Source organism: Chionomys nivalis, chromosome 5, assembly GCF_950005125.1.
Source record: "Chionomys nivalis chromosome 5, mChiNiv1.1, whole genome shotgun sequence".
NCBI lineage: Eukaryota > Metazoa > Chordata > Mammalia > Rodentia > Cricetidae > Chionomys > Chionomys nivalis.
The window spans coordinates 50,847,798-50,868,293 of NC_080090.1; the positions used below are offsets into that span (position 1 = coordinate 50,847,798).

Below are 20,496 nucleotides of genomic sequence, written 5' to 3' on the forward strand. Positions count from 1 at the left end.
CTTCCCTTCCCACCCAACTTTGTGTCTTTTTATTCCCACCAAGGCCAGTTTGTGCTGCCCAGATAATCTTAGACGTGTGTCCTTCCCCTGGAATGTAGTTGGCTTGTCGGGGCAGCACTCTTTGAGAAAGCCGGGAAACAAAGGAATTGCTGGGCTGTATTAGAAGCTTAGTGAGGTGCTGCTGGTTTCTCTGAATGACTTGGAAAGTTTCTGTGTGTTACCCCAACACTGTCCAGGAGGACACTGTGTCCTACGTGTCAGTGATGTTAGGAGCAGCCTGTCCCCTACACCCAAGTGTGAAGGAGCACAGGGTCACAGGTTTGACCATCTGCAGCTGAACCCACACTGTAGTCCCACGACAGCATACCTGGTGAGGTTAGGGAAAGAACACACCTGACAGATCCACTCCGACAGCTTTTAATCTCGTGAACTCCTTCCTGTGAGGCGTTCTGTATTCAATATTCTCTTCATGATTATGGTGAGTAGGGTCAGAGGTCATCCTTGGGTATTATACCTCAGGAGCCATCTATCTTTTTTATTGAGACATGTTTTTCAGCTTGCCACATAGCCTAACCTAGCCAGCAGGTTCCAGGGTCTGCTTGTCTTCCCCTCCCACACACTGAAATGACAGGTTTTAGGGATGAAATTTGGACTTCACACTTACCAGACAAGCATTTTACCAGCTGATTGCACCCTCCAATTCTCAATAGCCCTCTTAGTACTCAACTTAGATCCCCCCAGCTCAATGATCCATAGTCTTTTTTATGACATTCTAAAAGACTGTCCCCATCATTTCTGTGAGGCAACCAATTAGTATTGTTCCCAACTTAAGCATGAGGTAGAGAGATGGTTTCTCTTAAATCTCTTTCAGGGGTCAGAGCTGTCTCCTCTGTAGATCTCAGAGGTTCTGGTCCAGCAGCAGCTCACTATTGTAAAGGGGCGCTCTCCTTCCAGGAATATGACTCAGTTCTCTAATAGAAACATAAACACATTGCTGAATCCAAAACTCTCTAGTCTTCTTCTAGAACCATCCCTGTTATGGGGTACCACATGTACTCCAGAGAGGATCAAGGTCCAGCATGGAAGTCCAGCTGCCCTTGCAGGGAGGAGAATGCACAGTTGGTTGGTGTGGGCACCTGACCAGTCACGCTCGTGTGAAGCCATGGCCTCTATAGGCTGCAGTGGTCTGGCTAGGAGCCTCCCTCACATGTGACAAACCACCTTTGCAATTACAATAGAGAAAACCTGGAAGGAATCAAGTTGCAATAAACCCTAATTGAGCATCCAGGTTCCTCACTACGGCCTTTTAATGACATCTTTCAAATAAAGCAGTTTCACTTGTCTACATGAAGGCTATTTGGTCCCCAGTGGCACCTGACCTGTAATCATGGCATGTGGTCTGCCTTCCAAAAACAATACAACTTTCTAGTAGCTGGGCCTTGTCATCATTTCCACTCCACCCTTGGCCTTCAGTCTCCTCCACTCTGACGGCATCAGTCTGCAGAAGATCAAAAGTGAGTGGTTCACAGTAGGATCTCCCAGATAGGCGCTAATGTGGTTGAGCATCCCCCGCCACCTCCCAACCCCCCCCCCCCCCCCGCGCTCCCTCTGCCCCGAAGTATGCTGGTAGAAAGACTGTCCAGGCAGCTGGTGTTCAGCAGAGCCTTATCTCAGATGTCATCTTTATTGATTCTCAGGCATACTGCTCCACACAGTGACCACCCCACTGGTGAATCACTTAAACAATAGTATATTAGTATGCACATAAAAGTACAGTCAGTCATTCCTTGCTATCTGTAGGAGGGAAATGCATACTTTTTTAATTCTAGAGGCAACATCAGAAAATCGAAAATCAAGTCGAGTGTCTTGATTCCGAGATTGTAAGCCTGATAAAGTGGTGCCCTTCATTCATTGTCAAACATTAAGCCTTAACTTGCACATACAGGTTTTCTATTATCCACAGTTAAAATGCATTAAATATAGATAATTAAACAGTCTTATTAATTGGCTCTCAAAGGTGAACTCGAGGGGTCATTTACCCGAGCTGATCTGACTGAGGGAGGGCAGCAAACATTGCTACTTCGGTCTGCCAGGTTTTCTTCTGTTATTGCTGCTAACCAATTTCAAAGTAGATGAGGCTGAAAGTTTGTAAATAGATTAGTATCGGAAAGGTAATTTTATTTCAGTAGAAATGGCTTTGTTATAGGGAGAAGAGTAAAAATGTAATTTGGATGCCTGTCCAGATGCTCTGAACCTGGAGCAGAAAATGGGTTTATTTGTTAATTTGTCCTTTTGGAGTTTCTATATCCAGTCTTTAAATAGAGCAATTTAGCATTTTAAGGGAAAAAAATTTAAAACTCTGCAGTATCCGAGAATATAATTGAAAATTACCCCATACCCACGCAGGATAATTACCTTTCAAAACATTCCCCAACACTTGACATCATGGTGGCAATTGCTTAATGATATTATAATTTCATTACACAGAGATTCCTATGGCAAAATGATTAAGTTGGAGGCCTCAGAAATTAAATTACAATGAAAATAAAACCTTTTATGCAAGTTTAAAGTACTTATTTCAATGTAAAATTATACATAAGCTCACCCAATTTTTGTACAAATACCATTGTTGGTAGTTTTAAAATTCATCCCTTTAAGCCTTGGTACTAAAACTCACAAGATTGTGTGAGGCCCATGATTCTAATGCATGAAGCTCCCACTCTGTGGGTGTACGTGTCAAGATGAGTACGTTTGTACAGCAGTAAGTGCTTTGGCCTCTCTGCAGTGTGTAGGGAGAGCTCTGCTAATGATCCAGACCTTCCTTGATCCCTTTGCAGTGACCCAGGCGATAAAGACCCAAAGGCCACCACAGTGCTTATTTTCATCTTGAAAGGCTGTGAGCCTGTATGGAACCAAACTACACCCTCTGAATGTGGGTGACAGTTGTGTGGCTTGGTCTGTTTGTGGGGCCCTGGCAGTGAGACTAGAATTTACCCTGGTGCATAAACCGGCTTTTTGGAGCCCATTCTATATGGTGGGATGTTTTGTTCAGCCTTGATGCAGGGAGAGGGCCTTGGTCCTGCCTCAACTTGATATGCCGGACTTTGTTGACTCCTCCATGGGAGGCCTTACCCTCCCTGAGAAGTGGATGGAAGGGTAGTGGGGAGGAAAGATGGAAGGGAGGAGGGGAGAGAGGGGCACTGTGGTTGGCATGTAAAATGAATAAAATATTTAAAATAAAAAGGGAAATGTGATATGGAAATAGTGTTATAGAAGCTTTCTAAATATGTATATTTACTCACACAAAAAGAGAAAAAAAGAAAGACAGACCCCCAGCTGGTTGTCCAAGGTATTGAGTTTCCCAGTGTAACAGCACGGGCTTACATTGTCATTGTTGTTAGTGCAGCCACAGAATACACTGAACAACTACACAGGCCACTGTTCTTTTGAGTTCAAGGTTGGTCTAATCAATGCATTAGTAAAAACTAAAAATTAGATGGCAAATCTGCAAGCACTTATGATTCATCATTAACCTTGTGGCTTATGACTTTCATGTTGTATTTAATAGAAAAATTAGTTTTCCTCTTTGAAGCAAACGGTTTTTGGTCTAAGGACTTAATCAAAGATGAATTTGTCTTCCTGTCCTATATAAACTCATTGGGAACTTCTGATTTCATCCACACCCACTGTACTGATTTTCCCTATCGGAGGTAAAGATCAAGCAGATACAATCTGGGGGACGAATTAAGCTATCGGGGATCTACTCCTTGCGTGTCCATGTCCAATAGCCTGTGTTTCCCGTAATGATGAGTGTCTTAGTTATGGTTCTGTTGCTGTGATAAAGACCACAACCAGTGAAATCAAGGTTCCAAAAGGCAAATGGACTCAGCAAGTCACCATTTAGGCAGCCATCCCTATCACCAGGGATGCTGGAATTTGGAAATCATGGGTACTTTTAGCCCTTCTGGAGAAGCAACACCCTGTTAACTCCTATTAACCTTCTGCAGCTGCCTTGTTTGTATGCGTAAGTCCCATCCATTGGAACACAACTTTCAGCCTCTCCACAAGAAGGAAATGGGACAGAAGCAGGGCCTCAGAGGCCATCTTTAATGCAACAAAAGAAATAAGGAGAAGGCAACACTCCTTCGGAGATTCTGTTCATTAAAAATTGTGCCAAGTACCCAGGTTGGCTACCACTACTAATCCAATGTGGTTGATAACAAAGTTTTGTGGCACTTCAAGAATGTAAACCCTGGTAGTCAAGGTTACCGAAGATCATCCATCAGAGGAGTCATGGATGTGGTCCTTTGTGCTGTGTAGATTCACCCCCAAAATCCTATACAAGTTTAGCTCTGGCCTTGGCCCTCCCAAAACATATTTCCATCTACCGTCAGTTCTAATGCTAAGAGAATACCTCCTTGTTCTGAGCCAAAATAGAAGCCAAAAGCCTCTTGCCTCCTTGAAATCCTCTGAACGACTCATGCCTATACCACCCTCCTCTTTAAATAGGAAGGGCTAATGCCCCTTTACAAGCTTGCTCTTTCCCTTTGGGTCTATGGAACTCATTATCCCTGGCTCCCAATAGACTCGGTCATATTCACCAGTGGGTTCTGAAATATGAAAAGTCAAATTTCTTCTGCTTATAAATTTAATATTTGAAAATGTAGGACACCTTTACATTTTTCTAGTCCATCTCATGTTTAAATTCCCAATTAAATGTGTGATTCAACACCCTTCACAGAAACATCAAGCATAGTGTTAAAAGCTAAATTTGGGCACATTAAGATTTTAAAGAGTTTATATGAGCAGAGAGAACTCAAGCACTGGCCACCACCAATCTGCAGCCCAGGGGGTCGAGTGAGGGCAAGAGAATAAAGAAGCTGTGACATGTGTCCTGGGAAGCCAGACCAGAAAGGTAACCATGGTTGACTTAAGGGGAAGGCAATTCAAAGATGATTAGATAGTTTCTCAGTTACAGGGATCAAGTCCTGTTTGTTTATACACTGAGATGGGGCTTAAGAGGTAGGAACCCAGGGCACAGGAACAAACTCAGACAAATGGCCTATCAGTTAATTCGCAAAGGTATATAGAAGGGACACTGAGCTTATGCCTCATCACTTGACTCTGTCCCAAGCTCTGCCTCTGAATCAGCACCAGGCAACCTCAGGCCAGCTGTTTCCTTTTGCAGGCCGTGGCTTCCTCATCTGCAAAATGGAAACCCTAATGGACATCTGCCTATTCTACCCTGCCATGATTGTTTATGGAGCTTTTATTTCTGCCTTCAACAAACAATTTTAGGGACTGGGAAAATAGCTCAGTCAATAAAGTGCCTGCCACACAAGCACAAAGACCTGAGTTCAGATCCCAACGCTCACATAAAAGACAAGAACGGGATTCACGCCTCTGATCGCAGCGCTGGGAGGGTGGAGATGAGTGGATCCATGAAACTCATTGGTCAGTCAGTCTAGCCAAATCAGTGACGTTCTGTGAAGGATATCGTCTCAAAAAATAAGACAGAAAACAGTTGAGCATGGCATCAGGCATTCATCTTTAGCCTCCATTTAGTGCACACGCACTCACGCTTGCACACACCCATGAACCGTGCACGGTTTTTACTGAACCTTTGTCATTTACAGATCTTTTTCTCATGCTCACTGCCAAAGCCTTTTGGAAGTCAATCTTGATGAATTCATGGCCCACTTGTCTTTGATTCTTAGTGGGCTAAGCAAATAAAGAGAAAAATGTCTTAACCAACTCCTCTGAGCCTGACCTCATCCTTTGTACTCAGAAGTGAAGACACAGACTTTGTGAAGGAAACAGAACTCTCTTTCAAATACCAAAGTCCTTTACACTACTGGGCACACAAAGGAGCTCAGAAAGTATTCTTGTAGAACACTTTTAGTTGCGTACTACTTAATGGAAACTACTAATGATTTAGGAAATGCGTGTTCCCTCCACTCAGCCATCGTCTATATCCCCGTCAAGCTTGTGCCTCCCTACCATAAAGAAAGCAACAGCTCACCTGACCTGTTTTCTGTGTATGGTTCTTAGCTTTGCAAATGGTGTCATTTAAATGCATAGTTGTCTGGTGGCCTTTTTGGTACATAATGAATAAAGACTCTCTGTTTTGACCTGGACTCACATGGCTCTGCATTAGACACAGCTCTGACATGTGTAGGAATTTAAAACTGTGGTTGGTAATTGAGATTTGGATATCATGTAATATTTCTTGATCCTAATGCATGGGACCCTTTGGTCATTTGATTCCACCATTTTATTATTTTTTTCCTTCAGACTCTTCTCTATACCATATTGATTTAGCTTTGTGGTTTTATTTTCATTTTATTTTATGTGTAAGTGTTTTATCTGTGTGTATAACTGTGTACCATGTGTGTATAACTGTGTACCAAGGAGGCCATAAATGGGTGTTGGGAGCCCTGGGACTGGTGTTACTATTGAAAGTTCAAGCTGTCATACAGGTGCTGGTAATCAAACCTGGAGCCTCTGAAAAAGCAGCCAGTGTTCTTAACCTCTGAATCATCTCTCCAGCCCCCTGTTTGCTTTGCTTTTTATACTTCACTGTGGAGCTGCTGGCCTTTTGAGCCCCTGGCATTTCTTCTCAAATGTACCCTGCTCCTGTGAATCCAAGTTCTTACCCTCTTCTTCCTTCCCAGCCTAGCCCTTGCCTGCATAGAGAAAGTTTCTTAAAAGGTGGTGACGGCTGCCTTGACTCCCTTCTGGGGTGGCACTTTGGGAATTCTGCTGCAGGCCAAGAACTAATGTGTTTCCGGTTCCCCTGGCCCACAGGTGAAGAGGACCTGAGTGCAGAGGAAGACGAGGAGGTGCTGACTCTGTTGTATGACCCATGTCTCAACTGCTACTTTGACCCCCAGACTGGGAAATACTATGAGTTGGTGTAGCTACCCACCCCCAGGGCAGAAAGTAGCCATAGCAGATGGAACATGACCGCAGCATGACAACCACAGTGGGAATGTGACCTGTATGTCGTGTGGTTGGGCCCAAGGAGTCAAAGGATTGGAGAGAAGTTCTTGGTAAATAAGGTCCAATGTTGAGAACGCCTGCATTCTCCTTGTAGCTGCGTGTGAGACTTTGAAACTTGCGAAGGAATTCATACAGACCCCAGATCTTAGGTTTTGAAATTGCTCCTAGTTGTTCATCCCCATCCTCTGAGTCTCATTATGTTACATAAGCAAGTTAAAAATCACTTGTTCAAATTTTTCCAGTGTTAATCTGTAATAAATGACGGCTTGATACACTTACAGAGAGTGTATCCTTGTTTTAAAGGTGTCTGAAACCTTTTTATAGCCTGTTTGTATTAAAAATAAAGTACAGTGGTCAAAAGACCACTTCTTTTTTTACACACTGTTGCCTTTACCCGATTATTCTTAGACAGCTCCCCATTCTCCTAGGAAACATGGGCTAGTCATATTTTGTGATCAGGGTGTGTGTGGGTGTGGCCATGTCTCCAGCCTAGCATCTCCCACATTTGCAGAGATCACAGCACTGTACATCGTTAGACTGTGCTTGCTCTTGCTCCTCTCTGACCACTTATCTCTGAATTCTAATACCCGTGCTCTGTGGATCGAGGTCTAACAGGGAGCTGCCATCTGAACTCTCTTTCATACCTCTCTGCTTCTGTGGCCTGTGCCTAGAGAACCCTGGGTGGTTTTCTTTCGTCTTTAAGGCTCTGTTTGCAGCCCGAAGCAAGAAGTGTGTGTGTCCTACATTCAGGTAGATGGCCTTGAATTGGGTGCCAAGTACATTAAGACTGAGCTGCAGAAGTTCTTATTAACAGGCGTGTTTTGTTTTTTGTATAGAGGTTTTTAATAAGAAAAGGTACTGTTAGAAATGAAAAGTTATTGGTGTGTAGTTGTATTTAACAGCAGTGCTCTGATTTCATTTAATATTGCTTGAGAGAGGAAATAAGAACTTTTTTCCATAAGCAGGTTGGGCTCGTGCCCAAAGGATCATACATTATTTAAAGCCATGTTTGTGCTTGATAAGCTTTTAATCCCTTTTCTCAAATTATACCTTTGTTATGAATGCCTCTCAAATATCTTCATGTTTACAAAATGAAAATGAATGAAACAAGGCTTCATGGAGCGTGCAAAAGATTTAGAGTTGTTTTGGTTGAGTCGTTTTATTTTTTGAGACAGGATCTCACCATGTAGCCCTCTGGCTGACTTGGAACTCACACTATGTAGACCAGGCTAGCCTCAAACTAGCCTCCAGAATGTTGGGATTGATGGCATGAACCACCATACTCACATAAATTGGGGTTATCTTGATTAAGAGCTTCAAGACTGAAATGGGGGTTAAAAAGCCTTGACCTACTTGAAATCATCTTGAGGCCAACCAGAGTGGACCATGTCCTTCAAAAGCTTGTGTTAGTTAGGACTTGCAGGTACATCACAACATGAGCTGCTTGTTAGGGAGGAGGGTAAGGATCCAAGAATAGAATGTCTCATGTATCCCGAAATGGGGTGCTTCCAGGTTTCCAGGCAGATTTAAGATGGGACCCCAAGAATAGTGGAACACTGTGCTGAGATTCTTTCACATTGAGCATAGTTAGCATCTCCTTCTCTTTTATGCTGCAGGTCCTTCCCTCAGTTGTAAGATGGGAAACTTGATGGGCTCACAGCCCTTTTAAGTCAAGGATCATCATTGCTCAGTGTGCCTGCCAAGGAAGAGAACTTCATTCCAGATCAGTAAACACAGTGGGGGTGGAGAAGAAGTACATGCTCAAAGCAGGGAGGCACTAGAGATGCAGGATTGTCATTTGTCTTTATAGAGAGGTTCCCATTTGGGGAGTGTGGTAGGAGAGAGAGAGTGTGTATGTATCTGTATATCTGGGGGGGGGGGGGGCGGGGGGTTGTTTAGCACCTGAATTTTCTTAGGAAGAATTTAAAAAGTAGATCTGTTAACCCTAGATAGGAAAGGCACTGACAAACCAAAGACAGGATTCCAGCAAAGTCCAATTTAATGAACCAATGAAATATGTGGGGTCCTTACAGGTACATGGGTGACCCAGAGCAACTTACTGGCAGCTACACCACTGAAGAGTCCCACCCACAATAGGGTAACACAGAAAACATTGCACTACAATAGACCCTGTGGCCACTTGCAGGGAGCTATGCTGCTCCAGGCTACCTATCTGCAGTCGGCTCTGCATGTCCAGTGTGACTGGGCAAGGGTAGGGCCTCAGGAAGGCTGGAAGCTATGTCTTCCCTCTTCCTCTCCAAGGAGACCTTAACTGGCCTGATTTCCTGAAGTTCTGATCACAGATTCTCCTGATATAGACAGGGATCTGGGTCCAATGGGCATCCACTGGGATTTCCATGTTCTTCTGGCCCAGAATAAGAAACTGGACGGAGATATATTGGTAGTAGCGGAAGAATAAATTATTTACTAAAGGGGGAAAGCAGTCCTCAGGGTAGAAGTGGGCCAGAGTTGGGGAAAGGCCAAAGGCTCAGTGTTCCCAGTGGCTGAGACCTTTATAGGTCATTGTATAAATGGCTGGTTTTGCTCGTACTCTATCTGCTATTCAGCTGCCGTGGTGGATGGGATTTTCTCTCTCTGCCATGGCTTTTCTTTAAATGCTAATCTGGTTCTCACTCTCCACCTGACTTTCCTGCCGCTCTTGACTCAAGACAGCCATGCTCATGTCCAACACAGAAGAAGCAGCCACACAAAGGCTGGCAGAGGTTAGAATGGATGTTGCGGCTTGGTTTTTATAGTGCTAGATATTTCCCAGGCTCCTGGCCAGCCCACAAGTTCATTCTTCAGACTCACTTTTCATCCAAAACCAGGAATACTGAAACCTCCATATTCCCCAGCTGAGACCTCCATTACCCACGCTGAAGAAACACTCCCCCGTTTTCAGTTATGCACACATATAACTGTAGGTAACACAGTTAACTTCTAACAAAGGGTAAATCTAAGTGAAGGTCCATTCTTCATGGATATTGCACCTTTACATCTTAATGAATACTTTGCTTCTGGTTTGTGTGGTTTTAATATAATTTAGAATCACATTAAGTCAAAATAATTTGACTTATAAGAATTAAATTGCCAATAAACATGGGCCAGAGATAACACTAATTTTTACTGCTGGCATATTCTTCTGTAGTTAATCACCTGTAATTCTGTGAAGCGGTGCAGAAGTGAAGTGTGGGAAGTGGTATTGATTGGTTTTTATCAGCTCAACCCATCATTGTCATTGTTTCTGCTGAACTTGGCAAGATCCACGCATATAAGCTTGCCTCCAATAGTAATAAGTATTGTCAATACTTTAACCCGTAGATCAGAAATGATCTCTAATTTGCCATAGTGGATTCTTCCAAAAGCACTGGGGAACTGCTCTTCTTGGGAACTTCAGTTTTTGAAAATCATCTGGGAGAATTTAGCCCAAAAAGTCCAGAGGGGGAAATTACTTTTGTTAATTTCTGATAATATGCCATTATGAAATATAATTTCTATTAAGAGTTTCCGTGATCTATCAGTAAGTCAAGGGATGGAATTAAAACTGCCCTCAGCTTTGCTTTGTATCTTCCTGAAGAAAGATTATCTTAATTAAAGAATATCAAACAAACCTCACCATTTGTACTGTATCTGTCAGCTTCGCCTCACCATAATGGTGTACATGATAGTGGCTGTGCAGTGGACAAGGGAGGGTTTGTTTGACACGCATTTTTGAAAGTTAAGGTCCTTTCGCACAGTTCCCACTCTGCGGCATGAGATGCCCTCTTGGCTTCAAAGCCTCACAGTGAAGAACACAGTGTCAAGAGCAAACAATTACACTGCAACAGGAGCAGACAGTGGGTGTTGGCCAAACTCGCCCTCTTGTGGACAGGCCTCAAAGTGGCCTAAGGAGCTTCCACAAGGCTGCAGGTCTTCAAGATGGCTTAGCACTTCCCAGTAGAACCACCCCAGAGATACCAAGCCTCTCTACACAGTAAGACGCTTGGGGACACCCAACCCACACCTAAGCCATAGGACGTATGCTCTACAAAACTAAATCATACATCTAAAACCATGCTAGGATTTTTCTGACAAACTTTTCAGCCAACCCCACTAAAGAAAACTTGCTTTTGTCATTGGATCTTACTTGCTACTTTTAGTAAGTATACTATCCGTCCTTCAATACTTGACTTTTTTTTTTAACTTTTGACATATAATTCTAGAAAATCATGAAAAATAAAATGTGTCTAGGTGTTTAGATATGGACAGTGTTAAAAGCAGCATCTCTTTAGCTTATTTCAGCATATTCTAATGTAAAGTCAGCAGCGTTCAAGAACATCTACCACAGAAAATTCATTAAAAAGCAACTGTTTTTCAGCTAAGCAAAATAACCTATGTATGCGTCAGGTAAAGAGTGGGGTATAGCTCTGTGGCAAAATGCTCGCCTAGCCCTTACAATGCCCTGGGTTTGGTTCTTGCCCCAGGAAAAGAGAAAATCAATGGAAAGGAAAGTGGAAGGGGAAAGGGAAAGCCAGGAAAGAGGAGGGCTGAGTTCAGATATTCTGTTTGGCAAATGCATTATCATTGGTGATGACTACAGTCTGAATATATAAGGGACATTAGGGTTTAGATTGATAATTTTGGAGAGTTTTTATTTACCTTTGTTTTTAGTCTAATATAGTGGATATGATCCTTGGCTATATGCATTGAATTTCAGGGAACTCTGAAAATTGCTGCAACCTGAGTCCCAGTCCTGGATATTCCTACCTCCTTACTCCAATCTGGGGTTGTAACTTGGCATCAGAACGTTTGCAAGGTCCCCAAATGATCCTTACATGGACCCAAGGTTTAAACCTTCTTGCCAAGCCACCCCTCTTTACCTGTCTTTCCTTCTCTTCTTAACTTCTTGTGGTACTAGAATGAACAGTTTGGAGAGTCTCAAAGACACATAATGCCAGTGACATTCAACAGTTTCAATCAGCAGACTGACCATAGGTGACTCTCATGTATAGACAATCCAATAACATCCTGACAGCTGAGGTCAGCTCCATTGTGGTTGATACTTCTAGAAACATGCTTGTTTTGCCTTCTTCAACTCATCGTGTGTACATTTCAAGCGAAAGCATTTGTTCCCATTCCTGGCTGTCAGATGAAAGTCTATGTTCCTGGACATATCTGGGTCTCAGTTTCCAAATTAATAAAGAAGGGATGCATTGAGTGAGTGTTTGAAAGGGAGCCACGGTCTTAGGTTATTGAGATAACACAAGGGTCACCCCTCATCATGGGTGGACAAATTGGAAGACTCCACATGAATGACTGAAAGTATGAGTAAAACCAGATTCCTTGTATGCTGCCCTTCTTTCTGTATGTACAGAACTATGGAGGGGTTTCGTGTATACATTAGGCACACAGTAAGAGATTAACAATAACAAATCAAATAGAACTATTTGAGAATAGGTTGCAATAGAAGTTAGGTGAATAATCTTTTTCAAAATATCTGAACTCATTACATTATAGTGATTTTTCAATGCTTTACTATGGTTAACTAAACCTGAAGAAAATGAAATCGCCCTCAGAAATGGGGTGTGTGGGAGAGGGTTTTGTATAACCAAGATTCATCATGTCACAAAACCATTCATGACTTAGTACTATTGTTAAATCTTCCAGGAAACCTTGGGGTTTTTCTATCTATTTTAGCTCTTAGGGGATTAAAGCTATTTTTCTTCTATGTAAAAATCACACTTATTCTGAGCTAATGAAAAGCGTAGACCTTGGTTGTTTTTTTTTTCCTTCCCTGGACCTGTAGCATTCTTCTGAATGTTAGAAGGTTGGAAAAGACACAGCAAGCTGAAAACCTCCATCCATCACCTCTTCGGGCTAATAACCCTCCCCTAACATCTCACTTGTACAGAGTCTTAAGTGGAAAGTATTTTGGGCTAGGAAAGAACTAAAATGGTTAATGCACAGTCTGATCATGGGACAGGGAAGAAAGGTCAAGAGCAGGCAAGAAATCAGCCGGGCAAAGATCAAGTCATGGGACCTTGGAGAACCACAGACATCTGCTCAAGACTTCTGCTAGTGAGCGGGTGACTCCGATTTGTGGGGCATGAACACAAGCTAGTTTATTTACAAAACCTTAGGTGGCAATTTGATCCCAGCAAGCAGGAAGCTTGGAGACAAGCACGATGCTGACTGCTGAACTGTGCACTTCATGTATGTATATAAAGGGTCCTGGGAATGTTTCCTGCGATGCTCATCATATGTTCCTCAGGTGCCGAACCAAGGACTTGCAGGTTTGGACTCTGATGCTCCACAGTGGTGACTGTATTACTCATGAAAGCATGCATGGACAAGCACATATGTTTCTGCATGCTTGGAAGGCTGAGCTCCAAACTGTTTAATCTGAAAACAGGGGCATCAGCTTCATACCCACACTCAGAAAAGAAATCAGCATTTCCTGAGAAGGGGGAATAGAGTAAGCCCTCATCAGCGGTGCAATTCCTGGTACTGTGCAGGAAAATGGACACTTCAGAAACTGTTTGAAACTGGATTTATTCAGTATTTATAATAATTCAGGACTGACCCATATGGTTGAAAGAACTGATTCCAATATGAATCTTCTTCAGAGTCTTACTCCTAAATCAAGAAAAAAAGAAAACACTACCCAAGATTAAATTCACAGCTGCCTTACAAAGCAAGCAAGGATCTCAGACATGTTAATCTGTCCAACCAACTCCTGTCAATTTTTGTTTGTTTATTTAATTTTGGGGGGTTTTGGTTTGGTTTGGTTTGGTTGTTATTTTGTTTGTTTTTCTAATTTTCCTTCATGGTACTGTGTGGGGTTTTCTCAGCCATCTAATTTTTACTATTAATATAAATACTATTAATACAAATCAACACATATGTCCCTATTTTAGGGCATATGAAGATTACTTTAAATAAGTAATATCTGTATTTCAAGCTGTGAGCAGTTCCAGACTGGCTCCCTTCCCCTTAGGCTAAATCAATGACACTTTTTTAATGATTGGATCAGATTATGCTAAATTTAAGAAATAATCCTTTCAGCTTTGCCTCTCCTATTCAGGTCAACCACCCCTTTACAAAATTTTGTTTTGTTAAAAACATGTGCAAATGTCTCCCCAAGTTCTCATTCAGAATTTAACCACAGCTTAGAAAAAGCTTCACCGAGCACATACTAGCTGTCTTCATAAACACAGTTTCTCATCATCTCCGAGGTTCGCAACACAGGCTCCTAGAAGGACTGGAGATTCACATCCAGGGGGTTGCTGTTTCTGGCACTCCTTTCCTGCCAGGCTGGGTGTTAGGAACCAACAACGGTGGGTGAGAAGCAGCTTTTCCACTAACTCCACGTTATCACCTCTAATGCAGGCTGCACTGAGCACACCAACCTCTAAAATAGTGTTTACTGTAAGTCTCACGCAGTGACTTCAAGAACTTGCAGTTTCACCCACCTGAATGATAAAGGGCATTTGAAGCATCTCTCAGTTGATCCTGGACCATCTATGTTGGTATTGCTCCACCACATGATCGCAGGCCACAGGCAACGTCTGCATCATCTTAACCACTGTTTGAGGTCTGCATCATCTTAACCCCTACTCAGTGTTTATGCGCCAAGTTCACTGATCCTTCAACTGCATTCCCCCAGTGTTTCTGCAGCATTTGTGCTAAGCCAGCTTCACAAGTACTACAAGTTAATGTGTTAAAGGGAAGCTGTGTCCCCCCTTTCCCTCATAATTCATTAGGATAGACATGGAGTTATAACACTTAATCATGCCAAAGGAATCAGTGGTTGTCTTTGAGTTTGTTTATTGTCATTGCAGCCATTTATGGAGTTCTCACTTTGCTCCCAAGCTCTGCACTGAGCCATGCTTTCTTAGTTTCTTTTCCTAGTATCATGATATACTATATTTAATAATATGTAACATATATAATATCTAATATATGTCCTGATTAGCAACTCAAGGGATAGAGGGTTTGTTTTGTCTCACCGTTCAAGATTGCTATCCATTAAGCAGGGGACCACGGCAGAAGGAATCTGGAGCAACCGCGTGGACAGTCAGAAACAGACAAGCTTGCATGCTTCCATTCAGGTCGTCGTCTCCTTTTTATTCAGTTCAGGATCCCATGTTGGAAATAGTGCCACCTATGTTGGGTGGGTCTTTACCTCAATGACCCTAATCAAGATAACCTGCCACAGGCATGTCTGGCAATTCTAGATTTCATCAGGTTGGCAATTGTGATTAACTATCATACATGTGTCTAATCCTCATAACAGCTCATAAATAAACATCAATCCACTATGTAAACTAGGAAACTGAAGTCCCAACAGACTCAGGATCTTTCTGGGAGGCAATGCAGGTAGCCATATGGGTGTAGGTGACATGAAACCTCATGACTGAGGCACCAGGGGCACTACTGGCCACAACTGTTTTCTTTTTAAGGCTAACATCTCTGTTACATATTAATAAACCAAGTGCTCATCATGACATCTGGCTCTCTGCTTAGGCATTAGCTGTTTATCTACTGCAGCTTAAGAAGTCTCTATATTTTTCAGAAGAATGTCTATAAGGAATTTTACCTTCATAAATACCTAACCACATTTCAAGGTTATTGACATCTTGTGTGTCGGGAACATTCTTCCCAATTGTCTGTGAATTTAATAAAAGGAAAATGTTTCATGTGGCATATAAGTATCATTTTAAAAAGTGATTTCTTCTCAGTATGGTATCTGTCTTGCCTATCTATTCCCCTGGTGTTTCTATAGTAACCTGGCATCCTCAACTGCCACCTTTTCTTGGCACCAAAGGATCATTTATAGTCACCCCCAACTCGTTCTGAAATGCAGCCTCCAAACATAACACAACAGATCGTGTGGAAGTTTAGCAGGACCCAGAGCATTTCTTACCTTGAATGAAAGTGTTGTGGGGCTCAGCTTTTAGCTTAACAGCTAATAAAAAGAAGCTTCTAGAATGTGGGACCCAGGGAATCAAGCTATACCTCCTATACCTGCTACAATGTCTACTGCTCACACAGCCACAACCAGCAGAAGAAATTCTTTCCTGTGGTCAGTCTCATCACCACTCCTCTGACCCCCACCAGAGCATCCGTCATACAGAACCCAATATGACCAGGTTTTTCCCTCATATCAGATAATCAAATTCTGTAACCTAGAACTGTCATGGCACAATGGCAAGAGCCATCCAAGCTGGGTGGCCATACCCTTGAATGTTTATAGGGACACATGAATGGCTGCCATTCCCCTCCTACTGTAAACCCTACTGTGAAACCACGCCACTTATTATTGTACCACAAATAGCTTTTGGTGGGGCGGGGTGCGTGCTCACATGTATGTGCGGGTGCATACACATGTGGAGATCAGGGGACAACTTCAGGAGCTCTTCCTTGGTGCTATCCACTTTAGATTTTGTGATTTGATCTCTCACTGAACCCTGGGGCTCAAATCCTCCTGTCTCTGTCTCTAGATTACAAGCATATGCCACAATACATGGCTTTCTTTGCTTGGGTTCTGGGGTTCGGCATTGGTCCTCATGTTTTCAAGGTGGGCACTTTACTGTCATCTCCCAGTCCATGGGCTGCTTTTAAAAAAGAAAAACAAAAAAAAAATACAATTACCTTATGAATAGACCAATTACATTGTATTCTTATTTGGGTAGATGAGTTTTCCAAATTTATACATTTAAAAGGTACAATATCTGCTCCATTCTTAATCTCTTTCCAACTCTGTATCAATACTAAACCTGCACATATTCATCTAGAGAAGAAAATAAGAGCACTTTCTAAAACCTTGAATGACAAAGACAGGCTTCTTTAACAGTATCTTACAAAATTCACTACCTGTTCATGGTAAATACTCCTAGAAACCAGTGGATAAGGATGTCCTTATCCAATCGATAAGCCAGAAAAAAAAAGTCTATATCAAACCTCACCTTAAACTTAACATGGGAAAATTGGAAATCCCCTAGGGTTGAGAATGTCAAACCACTGCTTTCATTCAACACTTTCTGTTCATCTGGACAGTGCAATAAGGCAAGAAAAAGAAAAGGCATTTGTTGTAAAGAAGACCCAGACATTGGTGCATTCCTAGAAGAGGCAGGAGAATCAACCCATAGTGTCTTTTTAACATTTCATCCACAAATAAGTTATTAAAATTTAGGGGAATCAATTGTATCATCTTGGGGTACAAAGTCAAAGTTTGGTGTTTAATTCTTTCCTTATAAATGAGACACCGAAAGTTAAAAGATGAGCACTGAACTATACAGATGTTCCTCAGTTTACACGGGGATTGTAATCCAATAAATGATCGGTAAGTTTAAAATAGCATAAGCCAAAAATACATTGAAGGGGCTAGGGAGAAAGCTCAGTGGGTAAAGCACTCACCCCGCAAGCATGCTGATCAGAGTGCAAACCCTCAGCACCAACATATGGTGGGAAGATGTGAAGACCCACACAATCCCAGTCCACAGAAGGTAGAGACAAAGACACCTCAGAGCAAACCAGTCAAAACAGGGAGCTCTGGGCTCAGAAAATATCCTGCCTCAGGATGTGCTCCAGGCTTCCTTTCTGGCTACCAGCTCCCAAATCATGACAGAGACTTATTAGTTTTGAATGCTCAGCCTAGCCTAGGCTCCTTTCTGGCTAGTTCTTTTAACTTCAATTAACCCATTTCTCTTTACCTTTTGCTTCACGTTTTTTTGGGGGGTTGTTGTTGTTGTTGTTGTTTGTTTGTTTGTTTACTTTTCTCCCACTCTGTATATCTTCCTTTCACTGCTTCTCTTAGCTGTTGGCTAGCAGCTGCCTGGCTTCTGGCCCCTGTTGTCTCCCTTGTTCTGGCCTCCTCCTTCTTCTCTTGTTCCTCCCCCAGCCTAGATTTTTCCTCTTATTCTCTCTGCCTGCCAGCGCAGTCTAACCTTTCTCTGCCTAGCTATTGGCCGTTCAGCTCTTTGTAAGACCAACCAGATGCTTTAGGCAGACAAGGTGAGTCAAACGTGACATATCTTTACAAACTTATACAAATACAGCCTAAACAAATGTAGCACACCTTTGCCCAGCTAAAATAATATTTCACAACAGTATTTAGATGCAGAGTCATAAGAAGCAAAGCAAAGTCTGAGTGTACAAGATCCTGGGTAAATTGTATTGTTGACATGGGTATAGCCATGTCACACTGAACATCCCGTGTGCTAAAGTTTCTCCATCCAAGAACCCAGATTATCCAATCCCAGCTTTCTGTACCTGGGTCCCTTTTCCACACACACAAAAAAGTAAAAACAAGGAACTGACTTTTCTGACTTCCACATGTATGACATAGTATGTGTACACCCCTGTACATGCACCGTACATACAGACAAAAATAATAGTAGGATTAAGTTTCAAAATGCCAGTTCTTTCTCCTGTGGTATGTAAAGTCAACACATGTATCAACGCTCTTCTGTGTGATGTTCTCTACACTGGAGCCTAATACCAGTAGAAATTTATTGCTCTTTTTTTCTGTTTTTTAAATTATTTCTTTTATTTTTTGAAATTATAACAAAATTTCATCATTTTCCCTTTTCTCCTTATACAAATCAAACATAGCTGCGTGTCTTGCCTTAGACAATAAAATGTGAGTGGAAGTCACGTGTTCACTGCCAGGTCAGAGACGAAGTGCAGGCAAAATTTGCTACCTAATTTTTCCCTTCTTGTGACATCTGCAGTGATCAGGTTTTTCAATCAGCCCAGGGGCCAAAATGAGGAAAGAAAGTGGTCCTGGGAAAACAGACCAGTAGCATGACTTTCCTGTTGGTCCTAAAAAGTTTATGTTAAGAGAACATGAAACACATCTCCAAACAAAAGCTGCCTGTGCCCATGAGCACCTGGGGGCGACTATTATCAAATAGGAAAGAAGTCAGTCGAGCTTTGAGAGGGTTGTACAGCTAAAGAGGTAGAGTTGGGACTAAGACTGAGAGGCTGCAAGATCTTAAACTGCTGTTGGCCCTCCACCTTCCTTAGGCGGGAACTGGGCTAAGGCAGCTGCTCACTGTCCCCAGGAGAACCAGGAGGCCATGATCCCCCGTCCGATGTGGACAGGACAGCTAACAGGAAAGGGAAGGTCCCCAGAGGATGAGACCAAATGTCCATAATCCAGACCCGATCAAGGGCTATTCGCCACATAAAAAGTCAAGTCCCTCCACATCTACCCCAAGGACTCGGAATTGTCCTATCAAGGGAATGGTCCCTTTTCCACCACCAGATTCTGGAGTCTGTAAGTCACATTGTCTCTTTGGTTTATAAGTCACAGAATTCAGAAAAGTGTATCTGAAGCTGGTGTAGAGACAACTGTGCCCTGTGCTGAAGTCTCTTGTTTGAGTATGCTGCCATGGTTTTATAGGGTTTCGTATTCTGCCTCCAGGAGAAGATGTGGCCCAAATTTTAGAGACTGTTGTCATCATTAGTGCCACTTGCACTAATTTCCAGATTCCTTCCTCCCAGAACACCCTTGGGTTATACTTCTTACAGCAAAAGGAACCAAACCATCTCTTCTGAAGATGAAATTGAGAATAATGGGTACTTCCTGGTTCAGGAAAATTCTCTCCAGAGCTCTCTCTGGCTTAGAGATTTGGGGCCTCAAGAGACAATGCTGAGGAGAGAACCTCTGTAACCCAAGATGGCAGGTGGCATTGGGTGCTAGGAAGATGGCTCAGAAAATGCTTTGTACACAGGATGAGACTCTGGTTGTGATCCCTAGAACCCACATAAAAGCCAGGCATGGTGGCTCATGCTGTAATCTCAACACCCAGTAGGCTGAGACAAGAGGATCCCTTAGGCTTTGTGGCCTGGTAGGCTACCCTAATTGGTGAATTCCAGACCAGGGAGAGATCCTGTATGAAAAACAAATAAATAAATAACAAGATAGGTGGCACCTGAGGGACAATACCCTCAGGATGATCTCTGGTCTCCACATATACATGTACATACATGAATTCACATACACTTGCACACAGAGAGAGAGCCAGAAAGAGAGAGGGGAGGTTGCCTTGAACTTAGACTTGTTTGTGGTGCTGTATTTCTACAGCATAACCTGCTTCACTTCCATACATTTTCAGAGGTAAAATTCTCATCTCTGGAGAAATTCCCAATTATTTGTCCTGAACGGCTATGTCTCTCATGCTGTCATATACCTTTCTTGGTGATTCCTGATTCTTGAATGACATTGAAATCAGCACCAATCCCAAACCCCTAGTCTGAAAAATCAAGATTGGGTCTTCTCTCCTCCAAAGAGACCATATACTGCTTCCATCATTCCCAATGCTGTCTCTTTCCAACCAAACCATTTTTCTGATTTGGACAATGGTTGTGCTACTCCAGTTGGCTCACCCTGGTCATGAGTCTACCCTGTGCTAGGAAAGGAAAGAGGATATGCCTGATGCCAACAGTGAAAGGGTGGACCCAGGTAAAACCCTATAATAGCCACGAATCATAATACAGAAATGATCT

At 42.6% G+C, this 20,496-nt stretch overlaps 2 protein-coding genes across 4 annotated transcripts in view; both read left to right on the top strand.

Annotated features, from left to right (window-relative positions):
- The window catches only part of Cfap20dc (CFAP20 domain containing), a 299,498-nt gene that overhangs the window by 211,121 nt on the left and 67,881 nt on the right, over nt 1-20,496 (top strand). For 2 of the 3 annotated variants that reach the window (XM_057769704.1, XM_057769706.1), the window contains one exon: nt 6,808-7,286. The exons of the other annotated variant lie outside the window; for it this stretch is intronic. In XM_057769704.1, coding sequence (XP_057625687.1) covers nt 6,808-6,920 — 113 coding nt within the window. In that variant the 3' untranslated portion in view covers nt 6,921-7,286. Of the gene's footprint in view, nt 1-6,807; nt 7,287-20,496 lie in introns of those variants that run through there. 3 annotated transcript variants of the gene reach the window in all.
- The window catches only part of Fam3d (FAM3 metabolism regulating signaling molecule D), a 108,854-nt gene that overhangs the window by 6,264 nt on the left and 82,094 nt on the right, over nt 1-20,496 (top strand). The gene's annotated exons all lie outside the window — the stretch shown is intronic.